The following is a 16,835-nucleotide window of genomic DNA, read 5'->3' on the forward strand; positions in this document are numbered from 1 at the left end:
GCACTACGTCCTGGGCCCGCGACTCATTCACCGTCGTGACTGAGCGTGGGCTGGGGGGGCCGTGTGTCCCCAGGGATGCGATTTCTCGAACGGAGCCTTCGTTGACCAAGTTCAAGCCACAGATGGAGGTCACCGAATCCTGGGGGCGCAGGTGCCCCTGTGAACTTGGGTACCACCAGGTGCCCCTGCCCAGTGGGCGCACATCACCTCCTCAGTTACCCTCTCACTGCCTGGCCAGCTACAGATCAATGTGTCTGCACAAGAAAATGCACCTTGGGGTTCCTCTCAAAGACCCAGACGTTCCTTCTGACGGATGTCATTTATCCCCAGGCATGCCAGGAGCCCTGAGAGGAGTGACTTCTGCAAAAGACATGTCGTGGGCACCCCCCCCACCACCACCACACACACACACATTTTGGTCCAAGGTAACAGCTTGGCAAGGCAGGACTCACGGAGGGGAGGGACAACCTGGGTCACCTGGCAGTCATGCGAAAGAATTCGGGAAAGCCAGAGTAGCTGGGCCATGTTCCCACCTGAGAGGACCCCGCCAGCCTTCTGTGGCACCTGCATGAGCTCAGGGTACGATTTCCTAGTTCAGTCCACCTCATCTCAGCCAGACTCAGGGCGGCTTGGCCCAAGAGACCAAGGGCTCAGAGGAGAGTAGGGGCATGAGGGGGTCTCCTCTCTGGCTTCTGGGTGCAGAAGGTGAGTCCTGGAAAACAAGGGACCCAATTCCGCTTCAATAGGGAATGTGGCCCCTGGGGCCACTCACCTGCACCAGACGGGTTCAGAAGAGGCTTGGGGTAGGTAGAGAGGGGTAGGCTTGGGGAGAGGACCACACACCAGGGCCCCCAGACCTCTGTAAACCGTGGCTGAAGTGTCCTCGACGCACCTGCCCTGTGCGCACTGAGGGATGGCAGGGGTGGGACCCAGGGCTGGGGCGGCAGGAGGGTAATGGAGAAGAGGCCGCTCCAGACCCCGTCACCGCACGTTGAGCGCAGCCATGGTCTGCTCTCGGCCCCGGCCGCCCTGAGGAGGGCGCCCCAGGCAGCGCTCCTTGTCAAGCTCCTTGTCGACGCGCTCCAGCTGTTCCGGATTCTTCCAAGGACGCAGGCCCCCACCCTCGGCCCCCTCCCTCCCCAGATCGGTTCCTGCCTGGGCGGCATTTGAAGGCCTGCTGGGACCCGGTGAGAGACGCCACATCTCCTGCGGGGTCCGGGAGAACCCAGGTGGGGAATCTGTTCCCCGTGAGCCCCACGTCCGGTCAAGCGTGCCTGGTCTTTCACATCCCTCTGGGCTACGCGCTCCCAGGCCCCCCCGGGGTCCACTTACTACGTTACTACGCGGTGCCTGGCCTCCCTGAACGGCAGCTCCCAGCGTCCGCGTCTTTGGCACCAGCCGGGGTGGGTGCGAGAGGGGCCTCCGGCGGGGTCTCTGACGGGCCCCCCTCTCCGACCTAGAGAGGCCTCCGGGCTCCCCTCCCCCAGCACCGTGTCCTCTGGGCGGGTCTGCGCTGTCTTGCTGTGCAGCAGGAGGGCGGCTGTCCCTAGGACCCCCTCCGGAAAGGGGGAGGTGCCACTGGGTCCCCGCCTGGAACACTTCATCGTCGTCACAGTGGGTTCGGCATCCACGCCGGACTCCTGACCCGGGGTTCCCTGTGTGACCAGCTCCTTCCCAGCTGCCCCCCTCACCTCCTGCTCCTCCCGACTCTCTCCGGATTTCAGCCGCACCCGCGTCCCTTGTGCTCCTGGACCGCTTCGTCCAAACTGGGCTCCGGCCCGTGGCTCGTGGCCACGGCTGCCCGTGGACCGGACGGTGCCCCTCCAGGTCAGATCGTTCACTTATCCACGTGCTGCTTTAGTCCCCGGTTCCGAGGGCAGGGACCACCTCTGGCTGGTTCCCTGCCGTGAGCCCCGTGCCCGGCACGCAGTAGGCCCTCAGCTGAGGGTCTGGCTGCGAGAGGGGACCGGTAGCCACCACCTGCACGCTTCCTGCCTCGGGTCTCGGCCCGCGGGGTCACCCCGGGGCACGCCCCCCGCACCTGCCGCCCGGACCGTGGCGGCTGCGTTTGCGCCCGGCTGGAGGCGCCCGCGCCTCGAACCCCCGCGCCGCGCTATGGCCGCGAGCTGGCATCGTGGAAAAGGCGCCCCGCTGCACTTGTGTCCGGACCGGGCGTCCGCACAGGCCTCCTCAGCGCCCCTTGCAACTAAAACGCCTGCTGGCCACGCGGTCAGACTGTGGACGGGAAGTGCGGCTGGGATCGTCACGCGTTCTGATGGGAGTTCGGGCGCAGGCCGGGCCGGGAGCGCTGTCGCAGTCGGAAGGCACGACCGTCCCGCCTCGTCTTCGAGCCGGCCTCGCGCCGTACGATGTCGGAAAACGTTCGCGCCTCCACCTTGACGCACTTTGAGGCACCAGAGTCCTTCCGGATCCCGTCCCGTGGTGTTAAAGCATCAGCCTTCACGGCCCACTCTGAGAGGACGGTTGGGGAGCGAGACCGTTCGTAGGCCGGGAGCCGGAGCTGCTGTTAACCGTGACATCGTGGCCGCAGGGCCGAAACGTCACAACGGTGAGTGGCCGGCCTACTACCCGGGCCTGAGGAAAGTGCCCCGCGGTATTCACCACCTGAGCCTCGCGGCTCCGTGGGCTCAGCACGTCAGCGCCCTCCCCTGCGCCCGGCAGAAGGCTGGGGGCCAGCACGTCCACTGTGCAGCCAGCGGGTTGAGGGACAAGGATAGGTCGTCGTCCTGGGTCTTGGGGAGAGAGCCTTAGCTGAGCCCCACTCTGGGCTCCTGGAGAAGAGGGAGTTTTGAACGAAGGGACTTTAAAGTATGATCCGCGTGCCCTTTTTCCTCGTTGGCTTTCACCTCCCCGCCCCCACTTGAATACAAGCTCCTCGAAGACCGTTTGGTCCACGATTTTATCCCAAGGGCCCGACGGGGCTTGGCACAGCCTAGGGGCTCACTCGCTCTCTGTTGGGTAAACGAAGGAAAGGATGGACGGACGGGTGGGTGGGTGGATGGACTGATGGATGGAGAGATGCGTGGGTGGGTGGACTGGGGGCGATGGATGGATGGACGGACAGAAGGGATGGGGAGAGGAGGAAGGAAGTGCTGTTGATACTTAAACTGGGGACGTTTGGCTTGACCACAGCTTCTGTCCCCCAACGCGATGATGAGAGAAAGGCGAGGAACGAGGTAAGGAAAGAGAGAGCAGTTAAGGGCCTGGCAAAGCACCTCCCCCACGCATGTGCGCACGCGCATACGCACCCCACGTGCTGCACGCGCTTGGTCACCGTCACAGACCAGAGTTACACGGTCGTGATCTTGTCTCAGGGCTGATAACGTTCTCTTTCTAGAGCTATAATACATGATTGCGTGGTCATTTTCTATTTTTAGCTTGACTCTGTGTTGGGGGTGATGGTATCTATCCATCTACCCCTCCATCCACCCAGCTATTCACTAACCCATCCACCCTCCTATCTACCTACCTAGACACGACCTACCCATCCATCCATTCACCCATCCATCCGGTCAACCATCTACCCTCTCATCCATCCATCCATCCATCCATCCATGTATCTACCCATCCATTCACTCACCCATCTATCCATCCGTGACCCACCCACCACCTTCATACATCCATCCATTCTACCATGCACCCTCTTATCCATCCATCCACCCATCCTCTCATCTATCCATCCATCCATCCATCCATCCACCCACATCCATCCATCTACCATCTATCCACTTATCCATCTATTCATCTGTCCACCCACCTATCCATCCATCCATTCACCCATCCATGTGTTCAACCATCTACCTCTTATCCACCCATCCACCCATCCTCTCATCCGTCCATCCATCTACCCATCCATTCACTCACCCATCTATCCATCCATGACCCACCCACCACCTTCATACATCCATCCATTCTACCATCTACCTTCTTATCCATCTATCCATCCACCCACATCCATCCATCTACCCATCTATCCACTTATCCATCTATTCATCTGTCCACCCACCTATCCATCTTACCACTTATCTGAACTTCATATTTACCCATCCACCCAAATTTCAAAATGGACCCTGCCAGATGCCCAGCTGACCACTTACTAAAGATGTTAGACAAGTGATTTAACCTCTTGAAGCCCGTTTCCCTCTCTGATAAGAGGGGAGGATCCACAGTGACTGGAGAAGGAGTCAACAGGAACCAGTCTCTGTAGGTGTTAAGCGAACATTAGCACCATTACCACTCCCTGCTTCCACTGGTAAGTGGGTAACAAGTTACCTGTGTCAGCTGCCTGCTTCCAGCTGGCACCAGAGTGTGCGTCACTGGGCAGAGAAGTCAGAGTGAACACAGCTCCAATCTGGGGAGTTGTTTCCCGAGCCTGTTTGCAGATGGTCAGTTCCCTAGCCCATCAATCCCTGCCTGGAAAGGCTGTGTCTAAGAACAGGAATTAGTCCCCGAAGACCAGAGTGCGTGCATGGTGTAGGCACTGCCGAATGCAGTGATGTTGGATCTCCCACAAGAGCTAGAGCATCTTCTCATTCCCCATTCATCTGAACCTCACTAAGTCCCATGCTGCAGATGGAAAATGGAGTCTCCATAAACAGTCGCTGATACACAGCTGACCTCACATCCCAGCTCCTTGATCCCAGCCCAGGGCTCCCTGGGAGCTCCCTCCTCTGCGCAGTGATGAGCCCTAGTGACCATGACCTCCCCTGCAGGGAAAGGTGTCTTATGCTCACAACGTCCTCTGTTTATGCACTGTGTCCTCCAGGCTCCAGCTTCCCACGGCAGAAGCCAGAGCAGAGCTCCTCCGTGGCCTGGGGATGGGAGAGCCATCCCCTCCCGGGAAAGGAGGCATGGGGGGACCGGCTGGGCCCCCTGCATCCCGCCTGTATAGTGAGGATGGTCTGAAGTTCCACACCCCGCACTGTCAACACTTCCCTTGTGCTCCGTCCAAGAACAGCCAGATGCAACTCCAGGCACTTGTTTGGGTAGAAGGGCCAAATCACTGAATTCTCCGTATCAGAAAATTGGGGGGCTGGCTGTGGAGTGACACGGACGAGTGAACTGAGCCATTTCCCCGCTGTCCAGGGTGAACAGGGACCTGGCAGACCCGGGGACCTGCTAAAATCGGGGTTTCCCCAGGCTCCTGGCTCACCCAGGGCGAGTGGGCAGAAGGACAGTGCTGCAGCTTGGCAAAGAGGGTAAGGCACGGCCAACCCAAAAGGCCCCAAGTTCTCACCGTCCGCCGATCGTTGTGTCTTCAGTATAGGATCTCAGACCCTGCGTCGCCCCCTGTGTCATCAGCACCGTCACCTCTCTGCCCCGGGGCCAGGAAGATGGGCGGGAATCCTCAGCACTCACTGCCCTGGGCACGGTGGCCCCGGCGTGGGCTCTGTGCTCTGCCCTGCCTCTACTGTTCCAGTAACGGCACCCCACAACCCACAGCCTCCACGTGGGGTCCTGAGAAGGGATCTGGGGATGGATGGTCATCAGGATGTCCCTTCCCACTGGCCACAGTGACACTAGCTGGGCACCCCTGTGAGCCGGGACTTGGCGGACTCTAGAGACGTGAGAGCCACTGGACACGGGCTCCGTCCAGCCGCTCCAACACCCTCCATGGTAACCCACGCTCCGCTGTAGTTGGGCTCCTGCCCGTTTGCAAGCCCAAGGCCACCCCTGGCTCCAAGCAGAAGAGGGCGGCGGGGAGAGGAGGTCTCAGGAGCCCCCGAGGGGTGGGGAGCCGCTCTGAACGTGCCCCCTCCTGACACCTCCCGCTGTCTGCTCCAGTCACACTGGACCCCTCACCCCTCCCTGGGCCCGGGGGGCCCACCTCTTTCCCCACTCGGGGATCTCCCCTCCTCCATGGAGCCCGCCCATCCCCCACAGAGGTCTGAGCCCTGACTTGCATGAGCTCTGACTCCTGGCGGGGGGCGGCTCTGTCAGGGGCTTATGTGTCTCCTGCCCTCATTTCCGGGGTGGGGACACGGCATTCGCTTCCACACGGTGAGCGCCCAGAACAGAGGAGATTGGGAATTCACACATCTGTGTGACCAACGGAGGCAGCGAAGGCTGAACGTCCCCAAACGCAGAAGGAGAGAGAGTGGCAGGTGAGGGGTGGCCCGTGAGGTGCTCCTGGACACTGATTCCTCAGCAGCCAAGATGTACCTGCTCCCCTATAGTAGGTCCCCTCGGCCCGGCCCCACCTGCCTGCCCAGTGACAGATACAAACCCGGACAGACGCGCCCTTAGCACACTAGGTCAGGCAGCAATGGGGCAGCAGGAGGGCCACCTGACCCCAAGCCTGGGGTCACCCGGCGCCCACCTCGTCCAGACCGTACCCCAGCCCTGCCCTCACCCCAGCTGGCTGGAGCTCACCCCCACCCCCTTTCTGGGTCAGGGCAGGCACAGGAAGGGAGCAGCCACTGCACTGAGTTCTCACTGAGGAAGCCAGGTCCCGGTTCCTCTGGGGGAGCAGAGCTGTGGTCCCCATGCCCCCAGGAAGCAGGGAGAGGGATCGCAGACGTGGAGAGAGACCCAAGCTAGACCCTTCACACCCATAAGCCTGACAAGATGGGCACTTTGTCTCCTGGAAACGGCGTGTAGGGATAGATGGATTCCCGCCACCCCAGAACCTTCCAGAACCCATTTCCACCTTCCAAGGAAGGGGACGGGGCCTCTGATTTCTCAAGTCTGTGGCTCCATCCACAGGCTCTATTCTGTGAGCAGACCTGCTCTGGGATTCGAGGCCCTTGTCTCTGGCTGGCGTTCCTTCTCGGGCGCTCACGGGCAGGCAGGCGCCACTCAGGGGGCACTTACTGGCAATGCTGCTGTCACCTTCCACCAGAGGGCCATGGGCACTGCCGCCCCAACACCTGGACCCCCTTGGATGGCCAGGCCCCCCACACTGGGGGGCTGCCGGGCACCTGCCTTCTCATCCTTCTGAAACCCCAAAAGCGCCTACATGGCCTCAGCTTCCCGCGGGCAGGTTCTGGAACACGATAGTAACTTGGGTACAAGACTCTGCGGAGGCCCCGCCGGGTTTGGCCCGATGGCTCACGCTCAGAGAGATGCCACCAGCCGGCCCCGGGCTGCACTGGATCTCTCTGCCTGGACCCAGAAGCAGCAGTCTTCCCCACTGTGCTGAGCTAAACCCACCAAGAGATGCTCCCTTGATGAGAGAGTGGCCAGAATGCTTCCCTGTGCTGCTGAGACCAGGGCAGCCTGCGAGGTCACTGGAGGGGGGGGTCCTGGCGGGCCCCCGGGTCCTCCTCTCCACATTCAGCTGCTGGGCAACGGGCCAGGGGTCCTCAGGGACGCGGACGAGCCATGCCCGTGGGTGCCACCAGAGGGCGCCGTGGTAGGCAGGGGTGTGCAGAGCCCCGCACCTGAGGCCCACGCAAAGGTGCTGCACGTACAGGGGTTCTGACCTCCGCGGACCTTCTTGCCTCTCTGCTCTGCACTCAGGTCAGCTGGCTATGGAGGCCAGCTCCGCGGGGGAGGCTGACCCTGCCCACAGCACAGAGCCCTGCAGGGGAGGGCTCCGGTCAGCCGTGCCAGCAGGAGCCAGGCAGTGGCTCGGGCAGCTGGGGACGCCTTGGTTCTCCCATGCAGCCACCGAGTCTGCACCTGCAGGTCTGGCCACACGGATGCGCCCGCCGTATTTCCGGCTGGGGTTTCTGGGGCCTTAGCTCGGCATTCCAGCAAAAGGGCTCTGCCTGATCACGTTGCTAAGTGTCCGGGATTCCCTGCCGGTGGCGAGAGGGAAGGGAGGGGACAAGGGGGGCCCTGAGGACTAATCCTCGTGTCAGGAGTCTGGGTCTCCCTCCACCGGGCCGACGTGATTGCCTCTGCTTCTCCCGCCTCGTGGCTGGAGCTGTCACCCGGACAGTGGCCCCGGACACCCTCCAGTGCCGGCCCACGGTGGCCGCGGGGTCCTTCTAAAGGTCTTGGTGACAGCCAAGAGCGGCAAACGCTTCTGGGGAGCCCACCGTGAGCCACACGTGACCTCAGAACGTGAGCCCGACGGGAGTCAAATTCAAGTTAACCCTCATCACAAACCACCAGCCCCTGGCTACACAGGAGACCGCACAGAACGGTCATGTGTCTAGTCCCAGGGAGGGCAGGAGCAGAGCTCAACACAACCCGGCGGTTCGGCACGGGGTCTCCACGGGTGGGGGGGCCTCCGGAGCAGCTACCGTGGGGACAGTGTGTGTAGACTTTTCCCTCCACCACGTGGGGCCTCCTAACCCCACCCTGGGTTCTGCCAGAACCAGGAAGGGCTCTGGGGGCCTCCTTGCAAGGCCCCCTGCCAGCCAGGGTCCGTCTGCCCTGGGGAAGGGTTGGGCTCTGAGCTACGAAGACAAAGACAGACTGGAGGGGTTCAGCCACCTCCCTGAGCCCTCCACAAGGCCCGGGGGCCATGCTGTGGAACCGGCATCCAGCCTCCCCCATCCCCGGGGCTGGTTGTGCAGCCAGCTCCACGCATGGACGTGGTCTGAAAGGCCAGAGCGTGGTCTCCTCGCCAGGAAGCAGATAGCCTGCGATGCGGCTCAAAGGCCCACCTTTCCCAGGGGCAGCTGGGGTGCCCGGCAGGTCCCCGTTAGGACAGAGGAGGGTTGGGGGAAGCCCCCCAGCAGCTCACGGCTCCTGTCACAGAGGGGCTACTGTCACCAGCAAGGGAGCTGGATCCTGAACAGAGACACCTGTCAGGGTGGGGGAGGAAGGCTGGATGAGGCAGAGACGGCAGGACTAAGGATCAGGGCACCGCTTCCCGGGACAGTGCACCGGCTGGGCCAGGACAGAGAGCGGGCCGACGGTTGGGGGCGATCCCATGGTCCCAGGCACACCTGGACGGCTGACTGTCCTGCCCGGAGCTCTGGGTGACACAGGCAGTCGGCCTGGCCAAGCGCCCAGTCCTGGGTTGCACACAGATTGGAGCTTCACCTAAGGGCCTGCGTCGCAAGGCATGGCCATGAGCTCATTCATCCCATCTTAGAGACAGCCCCGGGGCGCCGGGCTTCCCCTGACCCTCATTGTGTGGATGAGGCACAAACTGTTAAGTAGCTGGCCCAGGGCGGAGTCCAGAACGAGGGCCCGGAAGTCCTGGGCGCTCAGGACAGGCCGCTGTAAGGACCTCACACGTGTGCACAGGACACCAGGGACAGCCAGGCAGGGCCCCGGCAAGGCACAGCGGTGCCTTTCCTCCCTCCCCTTCACAAGCAGTACTTTGTTTGCGGTGTTGGGGGTCCCCGGCCACAGTGCCGTCGGCATCGTATTAGATTTCGTCGTGGAGGAAGGGGACACGCTCTTCTTAAAATGATAGCCGTGATGCTAGCGAACCGTGTGAAGTAGAATTTGCCGCCTCGGGGGAAACCTTTAATTTAGCTTTAAACTGTTCTTAGCACCTGGGACTTCTCCCTCGGGGCGACTCGGAGTTGAGAATCTAGACCAGAGCCAGAAACTGGATCTCACTGTTTGGAGAACGAGACTGCCAGGCAGTGCCGGGGCGGAGGTGCTGATGTGGGCTTGGGATCGTGCCTGCGTCCAGACGGAGCCTCAGGCCCGAGACCCCCGCCCAGGGGCCGGGGGACATGGTTCCCGCGGGCGCGTCCGCCCCCATCCGGAGACCTGCCCGCTGCTGCTCGGAGCACAGCCGTCAGCCCCCAGTTGGGACCGTGTGAAGCACGGACCCTCCCTCCCATCCCAGGCTCCCCGCCTGCACCCCACTCTGAACACAGGGAACCTGTGGGACAGAGCCCCCGGGGGGGTGGCCCCCGTGTCCCTAGCAACACAGACGTCAGCCGGGGACATGGTCTCAGCAAGCCTCACGTGGTAGGCTTGGCAAACCAAGTGCCCTCAGAGCCCTGGGGGGGGGGGGGGGCGATGGGACAAGGTGGGACAGGGAATCCGGTGACACGCTGGGCCAAGCGGGCACCACACCTCACCTGTGCTCGCCAGGAAAACAGGTCAGCGGGGCCTTCCTGGGCCACCACGGGTGAGGACAGAGATCAAGGGGACAGACGCTTGGGAACGCCACGCGCAGGCGTGGAAACCAGGAACCAGCAGGCAGGGGGCCGGCCAGCGGGAGCGTGAGGACCCGGGCCCAGGCCCGAGGGGGAGTAGACTGGCCTTGCTGGGAGCGGGGGGCCGTGGCTGCTCTGAGCCCCAGCCGTGAGCCCACCCTCCCCCCGCCCCGGAAGTCCCATCCTCATGCGAGCAAGTCTCCATGGCCAGGTGGCCAACGTGCTGGGGGGAGGGCCCAGACCCCGAGTGGGACCCCGGGTTCTGGATCGGGCAGGTGCGTTTGCCTCAAATGCAGCATTAGGAACAAGTGGCAACGAGCAGGCTGGTGGTCTTAGCACCCTCTCTGTTCGCCTTTCACTCTGGGAAGCCAGGGTCCAAAGCACAGGGAACAGAAACGAGGCCCCAGACGCCAGCCCCAGCCCCAGGTCACTCCAGGCAGCTCAGCCCCGCCTCCCACACCTGCCCTGAGAGGTCATCACGGGCACGTGCTCGTGCGGGTGACCCGGCATCCAGGCTGGAGTAAAAGAGGTGCTCTGGGCGTGCCCTGAGCCCTAGAAACCAGGAGCCACGGAGCAGGGAGGGCCCCCTCTCCTGGTCCCCACGGGAGCCCCCTGGCTCATCGCCAGCCCCCTCCACCCTGGCCACTCCTTACCCGACGTGCCAGGGCCGCTGGAGCCTCTTGCCATCTTCGAGGGCACCGCCCAGCCTGTTGAGCGACGGTGACCGGCTGTAGGGCCCGGGGGTGTAGCCCCCCAGAGTCCTGGCGGCCCCCTCGGGCTTGCCGGGCGTCTGCTGCAGCAGCTGGGGTGAGAGACTGCGGTGGGAGGTGGCGGAACAGACGGCCCAGTCGGGCGCGCTGGTGTTGAGGTTGTTGTCACTGTTGGAGCGTAGCAGGACCCGGGGGGCGGCCAGCGTGTTGGGGGGGCGCCGCCTCCGGTTGGAGTACGCCGGGGCCTCTCGGAAGGGCACTGGGTGGGAGAGAACAAGGAGGGGGGTGAGTGCACCCGTGGCACCTTCCGTGCAGGGCGCGGACACGCCCCCGCGTGCGCCCTGAGCCCCCGCCGGTCCCCGCCGTGCGCAGAACCCACCCCGACACAGAAGCAGCGACAGGCGGACACTGAGAACCTCTCCATTTCACGGAGGCTCAAGCCAACACTTGACATGGAAGGGACTCGGGGTCCGACTTCCATCGGGGCCAGCGCCCCGCTCCGTCCGCAGCCGAGACGCGTGTGAGGGCCTCACAACGCAGCCGGGGCACTGAGACGGCCACAGGTACGTCCTCACCGGGACCTAAGCCTGGCCCCTGGTGTGGGCTGAACTGGGTCCCCCTGCAAGTCCGGTGTTGGAGTCCTGACCCTTTGCGCCCCAGACAGCATCTGGCGATGGGGTCTCCACGGAGGTGGGTACGGTAACACGGGGCCACAGGGTGGGCCCTGATCCCGTGTGACCGGGGTCCGTGTAACAAGAGGCGATCAGGGCACAGACACGCACAGAGGGACGACCCCGTGAGGACACGGGGAGAGGACGGCCGTCCACACGCAAGGTGAGAGGCCTCGGGGGGACCCAGCCCTGCCCACGCCTGGACCTCGGGCTCCGGCCACCAGGCCAGGGGGACAATAAATCCTGTTGGGTAAGCCCCCCGTCTCCGGGACTGTGTCACGGCCGCCCCAGGACACGCACACGGCCCTCCAAGCACTGTCCCAGGCGTCTGCTTCGGTTCCAAGCATGCTTCTTTCTCCACCCCTCAAACCAGGCCCCGCAGTGTAGAGCAGGAAGAGGTGAGCACACCTCACCCGTCTTCCTACGACGTGCTAGACTGCAGGCGAGGCCCTTACTCTGCTGAGTTCAGCGTCCCAGAGACTCAGAATGAGGACACTGCCCACGGGGACCGTGGGTGCAGGCGTGCACGCTGCAACCACTCGGGCTTGCTCCGCGGGCTGGAGCCAGAAATAGAAAGTGTCCTTTCTAAGAAGACGCATGTAAAGAAAAGCAGCCCTCCAGCCTGTGGAGAAGTCAGATGCCGATGACCCCAGGAGCCGGGGACGCGGGCTTCCCTCAAGGTCCCGACACGTGGGCAGCTTCCCGCTCGCCATGGGGTTGGTGTACTTTGGGATGAAGCGGGCGAGCGAGCTCCCAAGTCTGTGCTGCCTGAGGCCAGGGCCGTCACTGCACACAGACTGGGGCTGCGCGTGCCCTCCCAGGGGAGCTGGGCTGGAGACGGGAGTCTCAGCGTCTCAGAGGACAAGAGTATTGCGAGCACAATTCGCCATCCGCGCTGCCCGAGGTCAGAGGCTGCGGTGAAGTACTTCATGAAAACTAAGGACAGGTGCACCCTTCATGGAGCCTGGGCCTGACGTCAACCCCTGCTCTCGGCGACGACCACACTGGGCAGCCGGGCTCACAGGGGACAGAGGTGGTGCTGGCCGGGATCACAGGGGACAGAGGTGGCGCTGGCCGGCTCACAGGGGATCAGGTGTGCTGGCCGGGCTCCACTGAGACAGCTGTGACCCAGTCACCCCTTCACCGCCTCGCCAGGATGCAGGACAGTCCGGGAAGGCAGGGACGGAGCCAGCTCGGGAAAGACGCGTAAAAACGGCAGGAGGCTCAGGATGGGCACTGGGAATCCACGTCCAGAACAGCTGCTGAGCCTTTGGAAGGGACACGTCAGGAGGTCACATTCTTTCAACACGCGGCAGCGTGCGCTCATTCCGACCCGACCCCTGTCCGAGCAGGACGCGGCCGGGACCCCACTCTGAATTCCTCAAAGGAAACACACACGTGCCGGCCTGGCTGGGAGAGAGGCGGGCGACGGGAAAGGCCGGCGGCGTCCTCCCCCGGGGACCCCCGCCTCTTAAGGGGCTCAGCCCACCGGGGAATCAGCAGGGCCTGACCCCACCTGCCAGAACATCCCCCACTTGGTGGTTTGCTGGTCGTGAGGGACAGCCTCATCGGTCACTCCCCCTGGGCAGACAGAGGCCAGAATGACTCCTGTGAGGACTGAGCGCTCATCCTTTAGGGTCTGAAAAGTGCACCTGCCGGTGGGCGCCTTGGGGTGACCTGAGACCTGCCTGGCGAAGGGGTGGGGGACCGAAGACCACGCAAGGGGCTGATGACTGCACCACCCGCCCCAGAGGACAGTTACCTTTCGTGCACAGAGCCTGCCAGCTGAAGGACTGTGTCACAGCGAGAAAGCCAACCCCTCAAGCAGCTACAACAAGCAGAAAGTGGGACCCGGCCCTCGGCCTCCTGGACCCACTTCCCCTCCCCCCACCTCCCGCCCCCGAGGAGAGGCCAGGGCTCACGCTACCCATGGGGAGGGGACCCCCCCCAGACGAGGAAACGCGTGCATTCTGTGACGTGAACTCCTGCCAGAGCCTCCAGCTTCCCCGGCGACGGAGTTGGGTCCATTTGTCTGACTGATGTGACTGTAAGATATTAATGCCCTTAATAGGAACTGGGGGAGGGGGCGGTCCTGCCAATGGCTGAGACAGACTCACGCGGGCAGAAAAATCTATGAAAAAACAGCAGACACATGGAATGAACCCCAACGAACGTCTCCGCGCCGAGCGTGGATGACAAAACCCAAAGTACCACAAGACGAATCTGGGTTAATAATGTCAGAAAACGAGCCCGGACAAACGCCGTGTTTCAGACCAATTCCCGAGACAGGGGCTGAAGCCGGCTTTGCGAGTGGGGGCGTGGGTAGTGGTCGGAATTCCGAAGGACCGGTGCCCCGGGGGGGGGGGGCCCGGGGTGTTTTCAAACACAGCCTGCCCTGGGGATCAGGTGGCTATACTCAAAGGGAATCGCATAGGTAATGTCAGGGCGAGCATTCAAATGCCAATCGTCTCACTTAATCACCAAGACTCGCATTAAATTAGTTTCCCGTGTAAGATAATTGGAAATTCTTTCCGTGTTTGTTTTACGGCTCGGGCTGGTAAGTACCTTCCTAATTCCTCCCAAGTAATGTCTTCATAAACCTGATTTCACAAGACAGGAGTTCTCTGACAGACTCACTGGAGCCATCCGTGGAAATGTTGATTTTTTTTTTTTTTTTTTTTGCGAAAAGGGTTAAAAATAACTCTTTTCCTGTCTGAAAATGATTAATATTCCACCCAACTGTTTCCTTCTTTCAGGCGATCTGCAAACTCTCAGTGGGCGGATATTTTCTTAGCCGTCTTACATGCATGTATTTATACATTTTCCTTCCACAATAGAAATTACACAAGGTGTGACAAAAAGCATATGCACTCTCGGCGTCTGCCACACTGCGTTTCCATGCACTCGGGGAAGCTGCGACCCAGAGATGGCCACGGAGAGCCCAGGAGTGGTTCCCAACGCGTCCGCCCTGTCGGCGCGGCCAGCCCGGGTCCCGACCCTCCTCGTGCCCGAGTGAGCGCCCGGCAGCCGCCAGGTAGCGGCCAGACCAGTCAAAACTTCCTTTGTTTTCCACAGGACTTAGTTTCCCACGCGGCACGTTCCGGAACGCGACGGTACCGGGGGGCCGGGGGCTCGGGAACCCAGGCAGACAAAACGGCACCTTCCGGCGGGCTCGCGTTCCAGACCCACCGCCACACAGCCCGGTCACGCGCCAGAAGCGATCGCTCCCTTACGCGATGAGAAGGGACACGCAGCGATGCCGGGAGGGACCGGAGTGCCCCCCCCCCGCCCCCCGCCGGCCGCTGCCCCGGAGAGGCAGTAAGAAACTGCTAGTTCCCAGGCACCGCGCTCCCGCCAGCTCGCCCTTACCTTCCTTCTTGGTGAAGGCATTTAACAAAGACTTCATCTTCCCTCTGACTCTGGCAGCAGCCGGCTCATTATATAACCTTCTCAGACGGGAGGAAGGCAAGGGAGGCTGCCCGGCCCCTCGGCGGTGCGGCGGCGTGGACCCGGGGAGCGGCGGCGGGCGTCTGGGCGCTGCGCGCTTCCGAGCGCGGCGGGGCATGCGAGCCCCGGCGCGCTGGCGGCAGAGCCCACCCCATATTCTGTCTGTCAGCTGGGAACCAACCGTGCGTAGCCTGGGGCTGCTCTCAAACCCTGCGGCCGCTGCTGGCGCCCGTCATGTGAGCAGCTCCACTCTGCTTTTGTGCTCAGTGCCTCTGGGAGGAGGGCGGGACGAGGCGGGCATCCTCCGCCGGCGGGGCGGCCGGGAAACCCCGGAGGCGGCCGCGAGCCCCAGAGCCCCCGGCTCCCCGAGCAGACCCGGGGTTTGTTTTTAAAGAGCGAGCCGAGTTGCCCGGAACGCCGCTTGCTCGTCCGCCAGCCGACGCGGTGAGCGAGGCAAGAAGACGGAACGCCCCGGTGCCGGATGAGCCCCGCGCCAGACCCACGTTTAACCGGGCAGCCCTCGCCGGCCTTCTGGAATCTCTGAACGTGACCCAGATTTCTGTCGGAAGGAATCAGACACAGGCACCTAGCGCTTCTCCCGGCTCACCCCACCGTGGCGATTACCCTGGAGGAAACAGGATTTCCTCCCCCCTCCCCCCCCCCCCCGCTTTTCGTTCTTTTTAAGGAGAGAGAACACAAACTAACTACCCCCCCCCACCACCCCCCCCCCCCGCCCCGCCCCGCCCCGGCTCGCCCTGATTCCAGGCAGCTGATCAAATGACTGTGTCTTCAAAGTCCCTTTACACGTGTGCTGAGCATTTCCACCCCGGGAGGAGTCCGGGAGGCTCCGGGAGAGGAAGCCCTAACTGAGGACCGCACGGAGGAGGGGCGGCGTGCGCTCCGCCGAGGCAGGGGCGCTGGGGTTGTTTCTGGGCGAGGAGAGAGGGCTTCCTGAAACACGAAATGGAGCATCCGGGGAGCCGGTTCTGTCGCCCGATGCACCTGCTGCTCGGCTGTAATTAAGCGTGCGTTCCCTCGGTTGCTAAGAGAGCTGCTTCCGAAATTAAAAAGGCAGGGAGCGCGAGAGGAGACGGGATGAGGAAAAAGCAACGGGGACATGTAAGTCGAATCCCACGTGCTCGACATACTTCGGGCCGACAAAAATGGCAGCTCCAGGAGCCGCGGGCGTCTGTCTGTCTGTCTGTCTGCCGCGGAAGACGGCCCGGGGGGTCGGACGCCTCGCCCAGCGGCCTCTCCGTGCGGTGGGCAAGGGCTGCCAGGGACGCGCCCCGTGACGGCCCCGTAGGAGCTGCTCACTTAGGCACTGTCTCCCACCTCATGCCCACAGCGCCCCAAGTCACACAGCTCGCCAGCCGCGCCCCAGCTCGGCCCCGGGCGACCCCCTCACCCCACCGGGTCTCAAAGCCACACGACGGAGCGCAAGCCACTTCTGAGGCGAGCCGCTGGCAAGTTTTATCATCAGAGACCCCACGGGCTTTGTCTCGTGATCCACATCCCTGACGGGGTGGGGGCGGGTAGGGGCACAGGCAGAGCTCGGTGTCCTTGGACACGTGGGGCGAGGCTGAGCGGCTGCCAGAAGCATCTCTCCTCACCCCCCCGCCGTACAGAGTGTCACCGAGGACACAGCAGCTCCCACTCGGGGAGACCGTGCGGCGCCCCCCGGGTGGGTGTGGTAGGGTTTGCAAGGTGGCGGAGTCCGGTTCCCGGGGCCGGGCCGGCCACAGGCGGGGTGCCACCTGGCTGGGACCCACGGAGACAGCACAGCCAAGGGAGCTCCTTCCGCTGCAGAGGCCGGGCCCTGCCACGTGAGCCCGGAGAGCTCGCCAAAGCGCAGGGAACCCTCTGGGAGAGTGGGAGGCTCGGCGCTGCTCAACCCGCCTCCATGTGTCTCTGGTCGATACCCTCCCAGAAGCACGGAGCTGCATCCCGAGCCAAGTTCCCTCGCC

At 63.0% G+C, this 16,835-nt stretch overlaps 1 protein-coding gene across 1 annotated transcript in view; it reads right to left on the reverse strand.

Moving 5' to 3' along the window:
* Nucleotides 1–16,835, reverse strand: part of SHANK2 (SH3 and multiple ankyrin repeat domains 2) — a 490,643-nt gene that overhangs the window by 261,809 nt on the left and 211,999 nt on the right. Inside the window, exon 12 of the mRNA XM_042957704.1 lies at nucleotides 10,694–11,009. Within this exon, the coding sequence (XP_042813638.1) occupies nucleotides 10,694–11,009 (316 nt within the window). The remainder of the gene's footprint in view (nucleotides 1–10,693; nucleotides 11,010–16,835) is intronic.

The sequence above is a fragment of the Panthera tigris genome, chromosome D1, assembly GCF_018350195.1.
Source record: "Panthera tigris isolate Pti1 chromosome D1, P.tigris_Pti1_mat1.1, whole genome shotgun sequence".
NCBI classification, from domain to species: domain Eukaryota; kingdom Metazoa; phylum Chordata; class Mammalia; order Carnivora; family Felidae; genus Panthera; species Panthera tigris.